Genomic DNA, 19,619 nt, shown 5'->3' on the forward strand with positions numbered 1-19,619 from the left:
TTTGGAGGTAGCAGGACAGAAGCACCCCTAAGTTGTACAAATGCTAAACCTGAAGTAAATAAGCCTTTAACACTTCAGATGTTGGGGACTTACACTTCCACCATTCTTAGACTAAGGCTGGTTTTGGTGGTTCCTCCTATGCTTGATGTTTAGCAACTGGTTGGTTTCTGCCCTTGTCAACACCTGTTATGATTGGTATCCAAAACCCAGAACAAACCCCAAGGTCCCGGTCGTGGCTCAGTCTTCCGCCTTTAACAGCCACCAATTACTTCGGGAGGAGCCCTACATTACTCGGGTGCCATCAGGTCTTAGTGTGAAAGGACCAAGGGGAGAGTTCTGGCCAGGCGAGGGAACCGCATGTGAAGCAGGAACGAAGAACAAGAATCGTGGTGAGAGACAGGCTGGGTCGAATACCAAATGGGAGCAGGCAGTACAGAATCAGGAGACGTTAGAGTATTCGAGGTCGGAGGCCGAGTCAAACACACCAATTGCGATGTACAAAGCAAAATCCAGAGGAGTAGTCGATATACAGACTAGGGTCAGGACAGGCAGTAAACTTGAATAATATCAAAAATAGGCAGGGTCAAAACAGGTCAGGAATACAAGATACAGCACTCAGGAACTACGAATAGACCTTTACATTGGGCTAGGAATAACTGGCGCCTGCGTCTTTAAATATTTGAGAATTTGCGATGACGTCACCTGCACCGCCGTTTCAAACCGGAAGCGAGCAGCGTGGCAATTCTTGCTGAACCTGCATTGTCGCTCACTCAACGCTAGACCACCAGGGTAAGACCACTAGACGCTAGGACGCAACGCTAGATCACCAGGGTAAGTTCTTACACCACCTATAGGACACTAAAAAGCCTCCAAATTCTAAAGTTTTGGAAGAACAAAGGAAGGATACTGGAAAACAGATATAACAATGGCTGCCACATGCAAGGCAGAAGCTCCAAGAGTTAGTAACATCTCTATAGAATCTGGGTGTAATCTGGCAATGGTGATATGATATATTATCTCTTATATTATATAAAATTAAAGGCAATTAGTCTAGAAAAATAATGTGCCTTTAAGTGTACTATGTGAAACATTTAAAGCCTCATACATAGTGATGGGCGAATAAATTTACAAAGCATGGACTTGTGGTGAATATTTTTGCATCCAAAATTTGCCACCTAAAAATCTGCTGTGGCAAAAAAAAAATTAAACGCATGTCCATATTGTCGCACGCATAAAAATTGTCGCTCGCATCAAAAATTATTTTGACACCCATTGACTTTAATTCGTTTTGTGAATTTTCAGACAGTTTCGCCCAACACTACTAATACAATATGAACCAACAGGAAATGATTTAAACAAAATCTGCCAAATGCAGGTCACATAATATAACAGCACCTTAAGTCTCCCCGCAGGTTTGTATTCTACACCATAGGACGCGTTCCACGCTAGGCTTGCGCAGTCAGCAAGAGAAAATGCACATTTACTGTAACTACAAAAATAAATTTGCTTGATTTCAGCACCATCTGTTCCGATTTGGAATTATCTCATCATAAAGGTCAAATCTGGAGATTTCTATTCACACATATATATCTGGAGAGGAGAGCAATGCTGGATAGGGGGGAATGAATAAATTACATTTGGATCATGACTCTCGGCTTGAATATTGATTGAGAGGGAAGCAACCTGCCTGGTGATTTATTTAGGTGAGATTTGGCTCTTTGACTGGTGCAGATATACTATTTGCAGCTGGCGCATAGAGGTTTTGTGGTCGATCACAGGCTGAGGTGCAACGTAGTGAATAAGCCAATACCAACTATGGAGGCCAATTTGTATGTGATTTGGGGTGAGTGCTTATTTGTACCCTGGGTACCCCTGGAACTATAGCAGGGTGACTGTTACCCCAATGTTTCTATATATCTGTAACCTTGTTATGAGCTAAGGGGGCCCAGTCTGAAGGCCAGTTAGGGTGAGATTTGGGGTGAATGCTTATTTGTGCCCTGGGTACCCCTGGAACTATAGCAGGGTGACTGTTACCCCAATGTTTCTATAAATCTGTAACCTTGTTATGAGCTAAGGCGCCCAGTCTGAAAGTCAGTTAGGGGGAGATTTGGGGTGAGTGATTATTTGTGCCCTGGGTACCCCAGGAACTATAGCAGGGTGACTGTTACCCCAATGTTTCTATATATCTGTAACCTTGTTATGAGCTAAGGGGGCCCAGCCTGAAGGTCAGTAAGGGGGAGATTTGGGGTGAGGGCTTATTTGTGTCCTGGGTACCCCTGGAACTATAGCAGGATGACTGTTACCCCAATGTTTCTATATATCTGTAACCTTGTTATGAGCTAAGGGGGCCCAGTCTGAAGGCCAGTTACGGTGAGATTTGGGGTGAGTGCTTATTTGTACCCTGGGTACCCCTGGAACTGTAGCAGGGTGACTGTTACCCCAATGTTTCTATATATCTGTAACCTTGTTATGAGCTAAGGGGGCCCAGCCTGAAGGTCAGTAAGGGGGAGATTTGGGGTGAGGGCTTATTTGTGTCCTGGGTACCCCTGGAACTATAGCAGGATGACTGTTACCCCAATGTTTCTATATATCTGTAACCTTGTTATGAGCTAAGGGGGCCCAGTCTGAAGGTCAGTTAGGGGGAGATTTGGGGTGAGTGCTTATGTGTGCCCTGGGTACCCCTGGAACTATAGCAGGGTGACTGTTACCCCAATGTTTCTATATATCTGTAACCTTGTTATGAGCTAAGGGGGCCCAGCCTGAAGGTCAGTTTAATATTAGAAAATAAACCAATGATCATGAATTAAACCCAGGCCAGATTACAATTCCATCAGTATAAGCTGCAGCCTCAGTGGTCTTTATCTAAGTAGCCTGTCGGTTGCACCTAAATTCTTATCTCCTCCATGAAACATAAAAACATGCAATTTAAATGATATTGGTTTCTAAGGGTCTCATTGTAGCAGCTTGAATTCAAATTGAATAAGTAGCGACCTGCTTGGAATTAATGGGGGTTCTATTGGCCGAACACAATCTTGTGCGGCTCCTGTTTTCGTTACCGATTAATGGATAACTTATCCACACATTATTCTTTCTCTCGTATAAAGTATTACTAACATTTTTAAAAAGTGTACTCACTTTGCATATTTCCTCTGTATTTTGCAAAAATAATGAACCCAATGGTGTTGTTTTCTACCCCGAGGCCAGGGAGCAATGTGCACAAAATGGGCAAATTTTACAATGTACCCAAAACAGCCGGATGTGCAGAACCTGGGTGCACCAAGATATAGCTGTTCCCTCCCTCCTGCCCCCTACCTGTATCCTCATTTCTATGCACAAGTTGAAGGGTAATACTGGATGCAGGCTGAAACATAGCCCTGTACTAAGTGCCTGCACTATGGTAAGTGGTAGGACAGGGCGTTCTTGCATATTGCACCATATTTTGTATCCGGCCTTGGCTGGGAATGCTTTTTAAATGCACAAAAACAGGTACATATTTGCATCAGTGGTCACTGTAAATGACCCCCAACAAGTGCCTGGAAAGGTTACGTCCAACATTGGCCTTCTGGGCCAGGAGACATGAGCCGATTGGGATCCAGGAATGTGCAGCCATAGTTCATAGAATCCAAGCAAATGACATGCAAGCAATGAATTATGGATAAACGTGTTGCGCAAAAAAAGCAAACACAAAACAACATTAAGTAACTTAATAACAGATTGGAATATACATTATGTATAATCTTCTTCTATGGAGATAAAAGCTCCCGAGAGATAAATGACTTCTTTTCCCCAAATAACAGTTTTTGACGAATTTGATTTTCATTTCCAAGATCTGCCTTCGTTTCAAAGGCAAAGGAATAATAAAACAGGAATGTATATCGAGACGAGCACACGACACCCTATTTCTAATGATTTGCGAGCTTGTTTATCTGAGAAGGAGGGAACAATGTGTGGGGGGTGGGGGCGAACCGGCATGTCGGGGTTACGGGGCAGGAGCTCTGATGGATGACTTGAGTTATTTGAAAAGAAGACTGAAATGTTCTGTTCTCCTTCCCAATGTAACCTGCGGCTATTTGGAATCGCACAGCAATTTGCATGAAGTAAAGGTGCGACGAGGGACAAGCAGGCTGAATTCTAAGTATGTGCGGAGGTTGGAAACAAGGAAAAGACTGTTCTCCAAATGCTCTGCTGTCTTTGGATATGTGTTATAGTCTCCTAAAGCCGACCACACAGAGGCCTGCTCTTCCCTGAACCAGCACCTTATTGGCACATGTAAGTGGTCAAAACAATAGCCTTCCCAATCGATGTCTACTATCTGATAGCAACTCATCCATATTGGGCCATGAATGCACCCTCACCTGGGTCTTCATGTGTCATCCAACCGACTGTCCAAGGTGGTGGTCTAATATCTTTGAAGATGTGGCTGTAACCAAAGAAACTGTAAATTGCAGAGAGGGATGATGTCACCAGAAGGAAAGGTTAAGTCTGAAAACAAACTGTCACCCACAACAGGAGTATTATGTTGGCCTGAACCTTGTGGACCCATGAATAAACCCCCAGGCCTCCAGGTTTTGGGCCAACCTGAGCACCACTGGGAATTCTTCTATTCTAATGAAACAGATGCTATTGAGTATGATGCCTATGGCATGGTCAGTGCCATGTAAGGGTTACGCTGATCATAAAGATTAAGGATGCACCGAATCCAGGATTCGGTTCAGGTTTCGGCCAGGATTCGCCTTTTTTCGGCAGGATTCGGTTTCGTCTGAATCCTTCTGCCCTGCCGAACCGAATCCAAATCCCAATTTGCATATGCAAATTAGAGGTGGGGAAGGAAACCGTGTGACTTTTTGTCACAAAACAAGGAAGTAAAAATGTTTTCCCCTTCCCACCCCTAATTTGCATATGCAGATTTGGATTCAGATTCTGTATTTGGCCGAATCTTTTGCGAAGGAATCCAAAATAGTGGATTCAGTGCATCCCTGATAAAGATATTGTTAAACGGATCCTCTAACAATCACTTCTGCTCGTTTAGCAATAACGAGCGACGTGACCTCTCTGAGCCGCTATTTGTGCTTTGCTGGATAATAGAGAATCATAAAGGGATTCTCTGGCACTGACAAAAGCTCGGTTGTTGGAAACACATCAAAAGCTCTTTCTCTTTCTATCCTTTCTCCCCATTTCTTATTTAAGTCTGGCATTTTGGCTTAAAATTGCTCGCAGAGATGAGTAGCTGCACAGTCGGAAATGGCGCATCGGCTTCAGCTCGGCCCAATGTTAAACTAAATAGGCCCAATAGAAGCACAAGGTGAGGGTTGGGGCTGTTATTGCTATTGACAGATGGTTCTTCAGACACAAATTAATACTGGTTGCTTTTAGCAAAATATCCGTACCTGCGTGTCAGCCGGAGCGTGCCGGGGTCAATGCGCTCAGCTCACTAATGGAAACTAATCTACTTTTTAAATGTTTTATCAATAGTAACAAATGTGCCCAGTGTTGGGAAGCTAAAAGCATGCTAATTGTTTGCCAGACAATACATGTGTTGGCAGGGGAATCAATTTGGATTTATTTAGGGGTATAACTAGAAGCTACTAGGCCTCCACAAATGTATAGGCAGCCTGAATAGGCCTCTAGGGATAAAGCAAGATAAGATGTGCAACCAGTCCATGCACTGCGACCGTGTGTTGTTCAGGGTCCCTGTCCTTCTGTAAAGTCTCTAGACTCCCTGCAGCTCCATTGCCCAGAGCAGTCAGCCCACTGGGGTCATATACCCATGTCCTTTTAAGGGAATCTTAAGGGATACTGATGCAAACGTGCCAATTCTGCGGTGTTATTGCCATTAACTGATAATGTTACCATGACAAATTGAAAGAATTCCATTTTCACTGGTGAAAGTCACTAAAAGCATTGGGATTCAAGTTGCTGCAACATCATGAAACATGGTATCCATGGGCTGTCGCAGCCCTGAAATGACAGAGTTAGAATAAAGTGCCATCCAGTGTTGGACTGGCCCAACGGGATACCAGGGAAACTCCCGGTGGGCCCAGGTGTCAGTGGCCCCTCATGCTGCTAAACTTTTGGCCTATTTTATGGTCATTTCCTATTTCTATGAGAACAAAGAGGCTTAATAAATGGAATAATAGATTATAGTATGTAAAGAAAACAAACTAGGAGAATAGAGGTTGATTGAGGAGATGAAGAATATTAGAACTGAGAGTGGGCCCCTGGTCTAAGGTTTTTGGGAGGTCCCCTGGTGTCCTAGTCCACTGCTGCCAACCCTTATACCCAGTCCTAGAAATGTGTAATGTCCTAGTCAGTTGGAACCTTAAAAGCCGTTGGTACACTCTGATGCGCAGGGCGTAATCTACAAGGAGTAGTGCGTAATAAAGTAACAAGTCAAAAAACGAGGTACCCACAAGGATATAGGCAAGACGTAGTTGAAGAACAGGCAAAAAGGTCAAGGCAGGCGTAAGGAATCAAAGTCAAAAAGTCAGGCAGGAGTCAAAACATGGAATTCAAACAAAGAATAACGCTTAGGCAGGATCTGAAAACAGAAGCCAGCTTGGGCACTGACAAAATTGCGAGTTGGCTCTTTAAAGGAATCTTAGCTCCAAAAATTCAAATTTGCGTTTCGCACCCATCCAGGGTGCTTAGTCACTGAGCCCATGACTAAGCACCCTGAATGTGTGTGAAACGCGTAGGGTGGATGGAGGTGCAGATATAAATTTTTATCTTTGTATAAATAAAATAATTTTTTAATCGAATTATTCTGGTCCTGTGGCCCTGCTTTTTCTAAATATTCTTTGCCGTACCGCTCCCTAAAGCTGGGGGTCTGGGGCTGGAGCACCCGGACCACTTTCACTATTCGGTGAGTCATTTACATTTTATTCTGGAGCACCTTGTCCTCTTCTTACTATTGAAGTGACGCCGGCATCACTTCAAAGAACTTGACGTCAGCGCCGGATACGCCCCCTTAGTCGGGAAGAGACGCACCAGGAGGTAAGAACGTGGGAAAATCTCCAGGTGCGTCTTACAAAATGACAGGAAGGTTCAGCCTACGTCCGTATCCCTTTAACTTGGTACAGGAAGAATTTTTTTCTGCTGTTCGTTGTGGATACAAAGAGGGAAGCCGGCGAGGGGGCAGATTCTAATTAATCAGAATATTGAGCAGGTTTAAAACGCGCTGCCACAATCTGATAAGGTGTTGCCTTCCTAATATATTAACTGGCTGTGTTAAGGACAGGGAGTGGCGGGGGAACCTTGTTACAGAGTTGATTAAATAAAGCAGCCTATTTATTTCCTTATAACTGAATCCTTCAGCCGAGTGTCGCGTGATAAATTGGGCACAGATGCCACCCTTCCATGTAACTAAATTACACTCTTCAGCTAGCAGGGCGGCCAATGATAGATAGTGGGTCTGCGGACTCTTACATTCAAGTGCATTTCTCCATTCTGTCTTCTACTGGGAGACATTAAACTCCTGTGAGTTTTTGGCATTGAAGGAGCCATGAGCTTTGCAGGCTGAACCAGCTGGGGTGTAGCTTTGTGTTTCCCTACAGCAATGAAGTCTTTTTGTATGTGAATTATAAGCATCATAAGGCACTGGAGGGATTAAGTCATGGGAAAACATGAGAATTCTACATATAAATCTGTTTTTCAAAAGAGCAAATTAATTTTTTTAATATTTCATTTTGAAATCTGTTTTTCAAAAGACCAAACAGATTTTTTTTTTATATTTAAAGGAACAGTAACGTCAAAAAATAAAAGTGTTTTAAGGTAATGAAAATATAATGCAGTGTTGCCCTGCACTGGTAAAACTGCTGTGTTTGCTTAAGAAACACTTGCAATGGGGGCAGCTATTCAAAGGAGAAAAGGGTCAGGTTACACAGCAGATAGCAAATAAGCTCTGTCTGTCTAATGGTGTTATCTGTTATCCATTCGTTAACCTGTGCCATATAGCCATTTTTCAATTTCCGCCATTGCTCCACAGCAGCTTGTTTATATGAACTATAGTAGAGTTTCTGAAGCAAACAGATCAGGGCAACACTACATGCTATTTTCATTACTTTAAAACACTTAAATTTTTTGGTGTTACTGTTCCTTTAATTTCGAAGTCTGACATGGGGCTAGACATGTTGTTAGTTTCACAAGTGCCTTCAGCCGTGTGACATGTGACTTGTGCTCTGATAAAATTAAATCACTCCCTGATAGGTACGTGTGGGTCGGGTTTTTCCCGCACATGAATCTAAGCCGCTCTCCCTTAGCTCGCCCGTATCTGACTTTCGGGTCCCTTTAATAGTCCGTGCCGACCCACTCCGTTGATGATGTCACAAAATGGGCGGAGGAGCAGGTGCGCAGCTATAAAGCAGTAAGTCCAAAGACACCATTTGAAGAGGAGTGCGGGGTTGGCCCGAACCCGCCTGACCACGCAGGTATCTCGCTGGCCCCTACATCAGTGATCTGCTGGACTACTCCCTGACACCTGAATTGCTAAAAATTGTTCCCATGCCTCACCTAGTGGTAAACATGACAATAGCACTCAATGGTAAAAATCCAAGTCCAGCTAACTAAAGTTGCAGCCTATTCAGTTACATTGAGTAGAAGAAACAATTGCCTATCTGAAAGCAGTTCCATTGCAAAGTTCTCCATTGTAAAGCACATGACCAGGTACAATGACCTGAGATGACTGCCTACACACCAATATTGCAACTAAAAACAATTTAAATGGTAGAATTAATTATTGCAATGTACACTGTGTCATTTAGTTATACCATAAAAATCATGACAAAATCCCTTTAAACACCCACTGCACATTGTTCAACTATTAATTGCATTGAAAAGTTTTTTGTGGTATTTGAGCTCAGGGGACAGGGGGTCAGTAGTCCCATTACAAGACACTAATATGTTGAATGTGTCACATTGCCTGGTCAGTGGTAAGTAAAGTTACTTGCTCTGAGCTGGAAAAACTGCACCGGCCCAGGGTTATACCAGTGAGCACCACTGAGCGACCCTCTACTTCTTGCCTCAAATTTCTGGGGGAAAACGCATGTGCAGTTGAATGACATAGCCAACTTTTTAGTTAAAGTTTGGCTTTTCGTTCTACTGCACATGCACAGCCGCGCGAAGAGGGGTGTCTAACATTTGGCACCCCCAAGTGCAAACAGCCTTTCCTTCTCCTTTAAGTTGTATCGATGGTCTCTAAATTAAAAAAAAACTTGTCAATATACTGATGGTCTGATGGCAGGAAATAATTGTAGGCAGCAGAGGCACCTACCCAGGGTGCAACTATTTTTTAAAAGATCTGGATGGGGGTGCAATTCCAGAAATATTTTCATTGTCCAAATCTATTGGGCACTACTGCATCCCTTACATTTTGGAAACAGAAAAAAAAAATTGTTGCGCTTAGCCCATTGTGGCCACACCCCCTGATTCCATGTCCATTTTACAAAATTCGGCAGGCTATGAAAGTTTGAACACAATTCTGTGTTTTTTACAGTTTTGCTAATGAAGGAGAATTGCCCTTTAAGCTGTGAGTCTAACTTCTTATCTTATCTAAAACTGCTACAAAAGTATTTTAAGTATCTATTCTGGGCTCTCTGCCAAGAGCCAATTAAGTTAGAAACTTTGTATCTTTTTCTGGCTATTTAGTGCAGCAGATCCAAGAGAAACTCTGGAATTATCAGTACAAATCTGGGACAGCGGGTTGAGCTGTCAAAAGCGTGACTGTCCCGCTCAAAACAGGACAATTGGGAGGTATGCACTACTGAATGGTCTTGAAAATGGCCCCTGTACAGTCCCACATGCTCCTTTAACCTGTGGTTTCCACCTCACCTGGATCTGCTTCTCTTCTTCATCAGCAGCTAATTTCCAACGGAATGATGGCAATTGGTTCATGTCTACTACTTACATAGAAATGGTGTCATAGGACAATGGGGGCTCGGGCCTCATAATACAACTCCTTGTGGGGAGGTGGGTACAGGACAGGGTCTGAGCGAGTGCTAGGCCCCGGTTAGGGACAGTTTTAGTTAGTGATAGGAGTATTTGTTATAGTTCATTCTAGGAGCGAAAGTTAGTGGCAGCTTATCTAGTGAGCAGCTTCCTAGGTCCAACAAAGGAGAGTAGTTGCGGTTAACACTTGAGATGGGAGAATCTGACCCATTTGCTTGGCCAAAAATTTTGCGAAATGGCGAAAGTTCACCAAAATGCAATGAAGTCTATGGGCGTCAAAATTATTTTGACATGCAACAAATCCTTTTTTTATGCATTGTTTTTTTTTTTTTCACCCATTGGAGTTTATAGGCGTCATTTTTGCTGCAAAACTCTGTGAATAATTTCACTCATCACTAGTTAGTACCCTTGTGTGATCAAGCCGCCAGACAGGAACACGAGTGGGTGAGCTCAGGAGCAAGGAAAGTGCCAAGGTGCAAGATATCCCATTGGATCTTTAGTGCCTTGGAAAATCGCCAAGACAGGCTGTACTACCCACTACGAGGGACCTATTTGTAATATCTCTAAGTGTGGAGGTGTCCACTGACTATGCTGACTGCATGGGACGATTTTACTGCCTGATTGCTGTGAATCAGATCTGCTGCTTATGTTCGATAAACAAGTTTATTGTTGCAAGTTTTTCCAACCTGGTTGGTCTGTGTTCAGGAAACGATCAGAGGTCTGCTGGACTAAGAAGCAGTAAGATAAAATTGCACCTCACTGGGAGTTGCAGGGAGTTGCCCATAGCCTACGGGTGCCCAAGGTACAATGACAGCAAGTCACACTATTTCTACACATCTCAGGTCCACCCATGGGTGTGCTACACGTGTATATGCACAGGTCAATAAAATCTCCCGACTTGGCCCATCCAGATTGAGCTGGCAGTTTACTCGCCAATGTACAGAATGGGGTTTTTCTGATGGCCTGCCTATCTAGCCAATAATTACCGTATATACTGGAGTATAAGCCGACCAGAGTATAAGCCGAGGTACCTAATTTTACCTACAAAAACTTGTAAAACGTATTGAATCGCGTATAAGCTTAGGGGTGAGAAATGCATTTTAGGACATCTTCAGCAGAACACACGCTCCTGCGTGCACTCTGCTAGGAAAGAACTCGCCTAGGGTAATTTAGACTCTAACAACCAGACTGCTGAAATTGCAAACTGCTGAATAAAAAGCGAAATAACAAAAAAACACAAATAATAAAAACCAATTGCAAGTTGTCTCAGAATCTCACTTTATACATCCTACTTAAAGTTAATTTAAGGGAAGACAGAGGTTACAAATTATCCAACCAGCTGTTGGTGAGACAGTGGGAGGTGTAGTTGGATTGCTGCAAGCTTAACATTCCTGATCAGTATAATGAATATATCTAACCTCTGTTTTACATGGATTGTAAATAATATTGAGGATCCAGGGTTACTGGAGGCCTAGTACAAAAGCCTTCTCTGCCCTCCAGTAAAACCGACCCTGCTCAGTAGACTATCACGATAAATCTAACCGGCAATCGCCCTCTCTCTCCTCACCGGTGGGCACTGAGCTACAGGGAGCTTCCCGATCAGACGCAACCCGCTATAATCTTCTCCCTCCATAGTAGGCGAACTAGCACAGGTCACATGACTTCTGTCATGCCACTTCCTATTTCCTCAACCAATCTGCGGCGTGAACATCGGCTTTCCTGGCCAATAAACGCTGGAGGAAGACCTTGCTTCGGGTCATGTGACACAAGAGTCAGCGTCGTGTCAGCAGTGCGCTGTGCTTGGGAAATGAGTTGTGTCAGGAGATAGACACTGTAGGACTGCAGTGGTGGGGAGGCTGCAGTAGGAGGAACTACTCTGATGACTTCACGTGAGCAGGAGGTGCCGGGGAGATGCAGGCCGGGTAGGAAGTGAATGGTGTGCACATGCAGTGTGTTCTGCTGAAGCGCAGCCACTGACTCGAGTATAAGCCGAGGTAGACTTTTTCAGCACATTTTGGGTGCTGAAAAACTCGGCTTATACACGAGTATATACGGGTAATGGACAAGGACTGCATAAGCACATTGACATGGTCCTCTTCAAATAAGTCTCCATAGACCCATAGTATATTCCAAACAATAGCCATGGGGCCAGAAGATCAGATAAAACCTGATATGCCCCAGCTCGTGGGTGGCCAAATTAGGCAGAGGTCTGTTTGTTTAGCATGTGTCCCATGCATGCCTAGCTGTACACTTACATAAACAGCAACAAAATGCAACTCGTGTGGTTTCAACATCCTCCAAATGCAGCAATGGATGCACAAGCACGGTCTGAACTTGATGGATGTTGGTGTCTTTGTGTTACTACTCATTGCATTATTTACGTCTAACGAAGCCACACATGACATCTTGCAAAATGAAATATCCATTGGAATGTGGGATTTTCTCGTTCATGGAGGGAGGTGGGTTCATGAGCGCCGCTTCTATTGCAGACAGAAAATGCATTTTTCCCTCGTATCAAGCCATATTAGTTGCTCATAAGATACGCGTCACCCCCAATATGCGGCAGATAGAGAAGCAGATGGCTGGCATCATCATGAAGGTAACGGCGCTGTCCTTATCTGTCCCACAGTAACCACAATGATTTCCTCTGCCTTTCCATGCCTACGGCAGGTGCATCCGAGCAGCAGGTAATTAGCCAGTAAATCTGGAAAATAATTATATGCTCGCTGACTCGCTTTCCATGAGGAGAAAAAACAGACCTTTTCTATGAGAAAACCAAAAATAGTTGTCCCTCCAAAAATCAATCAGTGTTATAAAAAGTACAAATGTTTATTAAGACATGGTAACAGCAGCCTAACGCCTTTCGTGCCTGTTGGGGCACTTATTCATAGGCTTACCCTTTTTACATGAATTTTAAGGAAGAAAATAAGCACAGTATGAGCAATGGCTCCAAGTAGAATGGAATCTACAACTGGCTCACAATATCCCATAAAGGCGGCTGGTTGGAGCTCATCGGCTCCATGTTTGTGAGAGTTCTCAGTTGTGCGGAACACAATAAAGATCTAATTACGTGACCTTCTTGTTAACAATGTTAACCATTGTGACATCATAAAGAGAGGACAACTGAATATCCACCTTCTTTCAGCAAATATCTATTTTTTATATAGTGATAACGTCCAGGTGTACACCAGGAACAGGCATGGGCATGGCCAGTGGGGTGGGGAGGTGTAATGCTCCATGATGAGGTGTTTGCCCTGAAGATGGGCTGAAGAAAGTCTTCTTCTCCTTTGTGAAAAAAACTCAAATACTGGCATCCCATTGACCGACATCAGCCCAGTGAGAACGGTTGATGGAAAGCCTGTATGGCAGCTCCCCCGACACAAGATACGTTATTAAAATCTCTATTTATTACATTTGACAGAGATTTCCCTGTTGGTTTAATTCCAAGACATTTCAGAGCTGCTTATAAATCGTATACAGGGAGATGCCCCAAAGCACAGCAAATAAATCTGTCACGCCAGAATCATTAGGAACACGCGTGTCCTGGAAATGAGACACCAACCCCTGACTGAACACACTGTGACTGCTGTCGTGTTCTATTAAGGCTGCGGCGAGAGAATGTTATTATTGTAACAATCGGCATCGCTCAGGCTCAGCTCGTAATGCCCAGGGCAGATCAGCAGTACATGATGTATATCATCGGGCGTCAGGCCTGGAAATGTTACTTCTAATGGCCACTTTTTCCATTTGGTGCCGGTTTTACACGGTGCCCATTCACTAAACAAAAGGGTTTTATTTAATTAGGCGACATTGCTCATGTGATGTTAATTGCATACTACAAACATAATACAGGTATGGGCAGGGCCGAGCCAAGCCGACAGGGTGCCCTAGGCATGCGCCATAAGAAAAGTAGGGAGGGAGGGGAGAATAACGAAGGGGAGAGGGGGGAGTGATGGAGGGACGGGAGAGTGATCGTGGGGAGGAGAGTGGAGGGAGGAAGCAGTGGAGCGAACCACCCGGACTAGGGGTAGGCAGAAGTCTTTTAAACAGGTAGGTACCTGCCCAGCACCCCCACATTTATGCTCCCTAGGCAGGTGCCTCTTCTGCCTAAACCTAGTTGCAGCCCTGGGTATGGGCATGGTCAGACTCGGAAGGACACAGGGAAAAAATCTGGTGGGTTCCCAGGCCTTGTGGGCCCTGCCAGCCCAGTCCCGATATTGGCTCTGCCCTTCTGACCTCCCTCTCGCCCCCGTTGCAGCCGCGAACAGGAGAAATATAAGAGCGGGGTGGGCGGTTGCAGCTGCGGAGCGGGGGAGGGCTTGACCAATGCGTCTTTGCCCCCAGTCCGACCCTGCATATGGGACCCATTATGGAGTTTTTCACATTAAGGGAACTTTCTGTACTTTGGATCTCTGTTATGTTTTGGGTAGCCGAGGATGAGTAGAGTATAACAGTGCTTTAATAGCAGGTTCATGCAGCCTTTACACAACAGTAAGCAACTCTAACACCACAAGCTGTATAGAAAGTATGCACAGTATAAGTCTTAAGTCTGCTAAAAAAAATCATTTAAACATTAAATAAAACCCAACAGGATTGTTTTGCTTCCAACAAGGAGGATTGATTATATCTATTATATCAGTACAAGGTACATGTTTTATTGTTACAAAGAAAAGGGAAATCATTTTATACAATTTAAATTATTTGCTTTTAAAGGAGAAGGAAAGGTACCGAAGCAGTTTATTGTTAATAGATTAGCCACAATAGTGCGAGCTATAACACTAGTTATTCTGTGGAATGCTTTACCATACCTGATTAAACAGCTGTAGACACTCTCTCTGTTTGTTTAGGATAGCAGCTGCCATATTCACTTGGTGTGACATCACTTCCTGCCTGACTTTCCCTGCTCAGTCATAGCTCTGGGCTCAGATTACAGCAGAGAGGTGAGGAGGGAGGGGAGAGGAACAAACTGAGCATGCTCAAGCCCTAGCCCTGGATGTTTAAGCTGAAAACAGGAAGTCTGATACAGAAGCCCATGAGTACACAATAGAAGGAAAGAAATGTGGTGTTTCTTTTGACAGAGGACTCAGAGCAGCATTACATTGAGGGTTTAATGGTGTATTTATATAGACCTTTCTGATAAAGCTTACTTACTTTTAACCTTTCCTTCTCCTTTAATGCAGTCTATGGGAGATGGCCTTCCTGTAATTTGGAGCTTTCTGGATAAAGGGTTTCCGTATAACTGATCCTATACCTGTACCTGGCCTTTTAATGCTTGCAAGCATTGAATAAGTGTAGTCCTTGATCCAGAGCCCCTCTTGTACCCCCTTTACAAGCCCCCATAGTGCAGGCTGGCAAATGATAGTTGGGCTTGTTCTCTTTGCAGCTGACACAATGAGGACTTTTATACTAGACAAGCTCCTGTCGGCTCAGCATTACAGTAAGTGCACTACACGACACAGATCCAATACAAAGAGAGACACTTCACTGGATACTCTTTTTCTGCTGCTTTAATAGAATTCCTTTGTGCTCCATCCAGAAATGGCACTTGGCTAAAATACAGGGCAAGTCGGAACAGTATTTTTCTGTGGCGAAGGGAAGAGCCCCACCGCAGGCAGCCGCAATAATGATATTTTTTCCAGTAGGGAAGAGCTGATGAAGCCTTGCATTATGGCCAGAGGATCCGACTTGCTGCTGAGCCTAAACCTTTTGCTCTGGGCTTAGATGAGATGTACTGTATATCTATATAGGGAAGAGATTGTAAGGCTCCATTATGAAAATGTGGGCACAGTGCAAAGTGCAAAAATGAGCTCCCTTCTGTTGGCACTTTGCACATTGCTCTGCAGGTTGCACCCAGTGGGATAATACTTTGTGATCTTACAATAGAGTATAAAGTGCTGCCTCCCTCTGACACTGCTGCATTTAGATGCGGTGGGTGAGCACCAGGGACTGCAATGTCCAGGTGTGATCAATTCTACCCAGATTTTTGCATGATTTTTCCAAGGATCTAATAAATGCCCAATTACAGTATAAGTTGCTGTTCTTTGCATTTAAAGGGGTGGTTCATATTTAAGTTCGATTTTAGTATGTTAATTGTAGGCAACTTTTCAATTGGTCTTCATTATTTATAGTTTTTTAGTAGTTGCCTTTATCTTCTGATTCTTTACAGAACTGAAAGCTAAATAACTCAAAAACCACAAATAATAAAAAAATGAAAACCAAATGCAAATTGTCTCAGAACTTTACTCTCTGTATAATACTAAAAGTTAACAGAAAGGTGCATAACTCCTTTAAATGATCAGGACTCCCCTTACTGTTTGATCATTACTATCTGAGTCCTGCACCGGGTTGGGTACCCACCCAATACCCACAAAGTGGTCGGGTTTTAGGCAAAAAGTCCCCAATTCCCTGGCCATGCTGGAAGTCCAGGGTAACCTGGTACCCATCAAAGGTGCGGACTTCATCCCTCCTACCCTCCCCTTTGACTCCAGCAGCTTCTTTCTATTTCCGTGCAGATTTGGCGCTGGAGTAATGTCACTTTCGGTTTCATGCGTCTCTAGGGTTGGCACCTTTTTTTATTTGAAGAAAACCAGAAGGGGGCAGGTTAGTGATGTCCGGGGGCGGCCCAGTGATGATTGGGGCAGGGCAGGTGACATTGGGGGGCGCTGCTGATGACATAGAGGTCAGCCATTGGCTAATCGCTATATCATTCACTTCAATGTCCTGTCCAGAATTCCTAATTTGTAAATCCAGACATGATTTACTTCCCGGGCAGTAGTGATATGTGGGCCAGCCCAATACCTGCGGTTGGATGCTCCTTTCCGGGTCACGGGCGGGTTGAGCTCTTCTGACTGCACTCCCCACCCGCAACCTTCCAAATGCCAGCTCCCAACTTCTGGGTTGAGCTTTTATAGATGTGCTCCTCTCGTCCCGACCCTTTTGTGGTTCCATTGTTGGGGAGGGGCGGCGCTGGTCTATAAAAGGGTGTTGGGAGGGTAGTTGGTGGGTGCGGGTCGGGAAAACCTCAACAACCGGGCAGCCCTTCCAAAAACTGGGCTGTCAGGGTGAAATCCTATGTGTCTCCCGGGTTGGAAGGTAAGTTGGCCTATTGCGGGTCAGAAAGCAGATCAGCGGGGGGAAAATTGCGGGTTGCGGGTATGAGTTGCAGGTCCTGGATCCCAGGTATGGGTCTGCTACAGGTCTAAGAAAATGAACCCATGGGGATCTCTACTATCTGTCTTCAGGAATGGACTTCAATGAGACAGCACCATCTAGTGTTCACAGAAAAATACTGATAAACTTTAGCTGTCTATTAGGGATGCACCGAATCCAGGATTCGGCCTTTTTCAGCAGGATTCGGATTCGGCCGAATCCTTCTTCCTGGCCGAACCAAATCCTAATTTGCATATGCAAAATCTGAATCCTAATTTGAATATGCAAATTAGGGATGGGAAAAACATTTTTACTTTCTTGTTTGCATATGCAAATTAGGGGCGGGGAGGGAAATCTTGTGACTTTTTGTCACAAAACAAGGAAGTAAAAAATGTTTTCCCCTTCCCACCCCTAATTTGCATATGCAAATTAGGATTCGGATTCAGTTCAGTATTCGGCCGAATCTTTCGTGAAGGATTCGGGAGTTCGGCCGAATCCAAAATAGTGGAATCGGTGCATCCCTACTGTCTATGTTAGTAGTAGTATGAGGATGGCACACTGCTAGTCTATACTGTACATCTCAGAATGATTAGGAAGGGGCTGTAATTGGGGTATACACCTACATACCCCACACCCGCCCCTCAGGAATGCAATCTGACAAATGCAGGGCAATATTCATTGGACACACACAGATTAAAAACTATGCAACAATGCAGCAAAATGTGGGCCGCCTATTTTTTGCACACTGCTCAACATTTTATAAATGGCCCCTAAAGTGTGCATAGCAAAATGAGTCAACAGCAAGTGGAGTCCTTTATATAAAGTGCATTATCAAAAGGGAAAAGGGGCCACACATTTTATAGCTCCACCTCAGGCCCTTTAAATACCACTAAGGATAGTGCTGCCACCTAGTGGTTAGAAATCACATGATCAGAATACACAGTGAAACTCTGCCTGATCTCCTGAGTATAGAGAGGGTGTTTCAGTATCAGATCCCATGAGAAGAAGGAAAGACAGACCTGTAGTGTCTGGTGTCCTTAATGGCGCGATCGCTGGGGATCCTCTCGCTTTCCCGCTGGTTGAAAGCATAAAGCCTGTAGGGATCTTCCCCGGGTCTCCATTTCTGGGCATTTAAATATCTTCTCTCGTCAAACTGGTCCCATAGATCATCCCAGTCTACGTCTCCCTCCTGAAACACAGAAACGAGGCACAGAGTTAACGCTAAATCATCCGATAAACTTTTTTTTCCTTGTGGCCGTACATGGGCCAAGACTAAGAATGGAGGGAAGGAGATTCCACCATCAGCATAGGAGAGAAATATGAAGATTGTCTACCAACAAAAGGGATACAGAGAGTGTTCTTATTTTCCATTTTGGGGACAATTCTCTCCTGTAGACATAAATTAGGAGCTGCCCTAAGTTTTTTAGGCTTCATTTTCCAGAGCATAATGGGAATACTTATTTGCAAATGGCCATCGAGACTTGGGACCTGCTCTGTATTTAATAAAGGCAGTGAGCCTTTCAAACAGTGTATAATCTATAGCATCTGCCAGAACTTTATTAGCAGGCTGACCTCCAAAATGAGATTTAAATGTTTTATCGCGGATCATTAACAAGGCGGAACATTTGTTATAAGGTGACTGAAGACACTTCACTCTGCTCTGTGTTGCGAGAGATAAATTCTTTGATACAAAGTATCCTCATGTTTCTTACAGACTATACTATCTGCTGCTACTGTCACATGGGTGGTATCTCTGTACAGACTAAGAGCAAACTTAGGGGGAAGTTCCTGCTGAATTGTGCTTAGTACAGGGAATACCTATGCTGTCATAGTTTTATGGGATCTCTCTGTACAGACTATGAGCAAACTTATGGGGACTGTTCTTGCTGAATTGTGCTTAGTACAGGGGATACCTATGCTGCCATAGTTTTATGGGATCTCTCTGTACAGACTATGAGCAAACTTAGGGGGCTGTTCCTGCTGAATTGTGCTTAGTACAGGGGAATACCTATGCTGCCATAGTTTTATGGGATCTCTCTGTACAGACTATGAGCAAACTTATGGGGACTGTTCTTGCTGAATTGTGCTTAGTACAGGGGAATACCTATGCTGCCATAGTTTTATGGGATCTCTCTGTACAGACTATGAGCAAACTTAGGGGGAAGTTCCTGCTGAATTGTGCTTAGTACAGGGAATACCTATGCTGCCATAGTTTTATGGGATCTCTCTGTACAGACTATGAGCAAACTTATGGGGACTGTTCCTGCTGAATTGTGCTTAGTAAAGGGGAATACCTATGCTGCCATAGTTTTATGGGATCTCTCTGTACAGACTATGAGCAAACTTAGGGGACTGTTCCTGCTGAATTGTGCTTAGTACAGGGGAATACCTATGCTGCCATAGTTTTATGGGATCCCTCTGTACAGTCTATGAGCAAACTTAGGGACTGTTCCTGCTGAATTGTGCTTAGTACAGGGGAATACCTATGCTGCCATAGTTTTATGGGATCTCTCTGTACAGACTATGCA

At 44.0% G+C, this 19,619-nt stretch overlaps 1 protein-coding gene across 3 annotated transcripts in view; it reads right to left on the bottom strand.

The window, feature by feature from the left end:
- galnt14.S (polypeptide N-acetylgalactosaminyltransferase 14 S homeolog) overlaps nucleotides 1-19,619 on the bottom strand; it is a 210,525-nt gene that overhangs the window by 83,482 nt on the left and 107,424 nt on the right. For all 3 annotated transcript variants that reach the window (XM_018264923.2, XM_018264922.2, XM_018264921.2), the window contains exon 2: nucleotides 18,111-18,280. In XM_018264923.2, coding sequence (XP_018120412.1) covers nucleotides 18,111-18,280 — 170 coding nt within the window. The remainder of the gene's footprint in view (nucleotides 1-18,110; nucleotides 18,281-19,619) is intronic.

Source organism: Xenopus laevis, chromosome 5S, assembly GCF_017654675.1.
Source record: "Xenopus laevis strain J_2021 chromosome 5S, Xenopus_laevis_v10.1, whole genome shotgun sequence".
NCBI lineage: Eukaryota > Metazoa > Chordata > Amphibia > Anura > Pipidae > Xenopus > Xenopus laevis.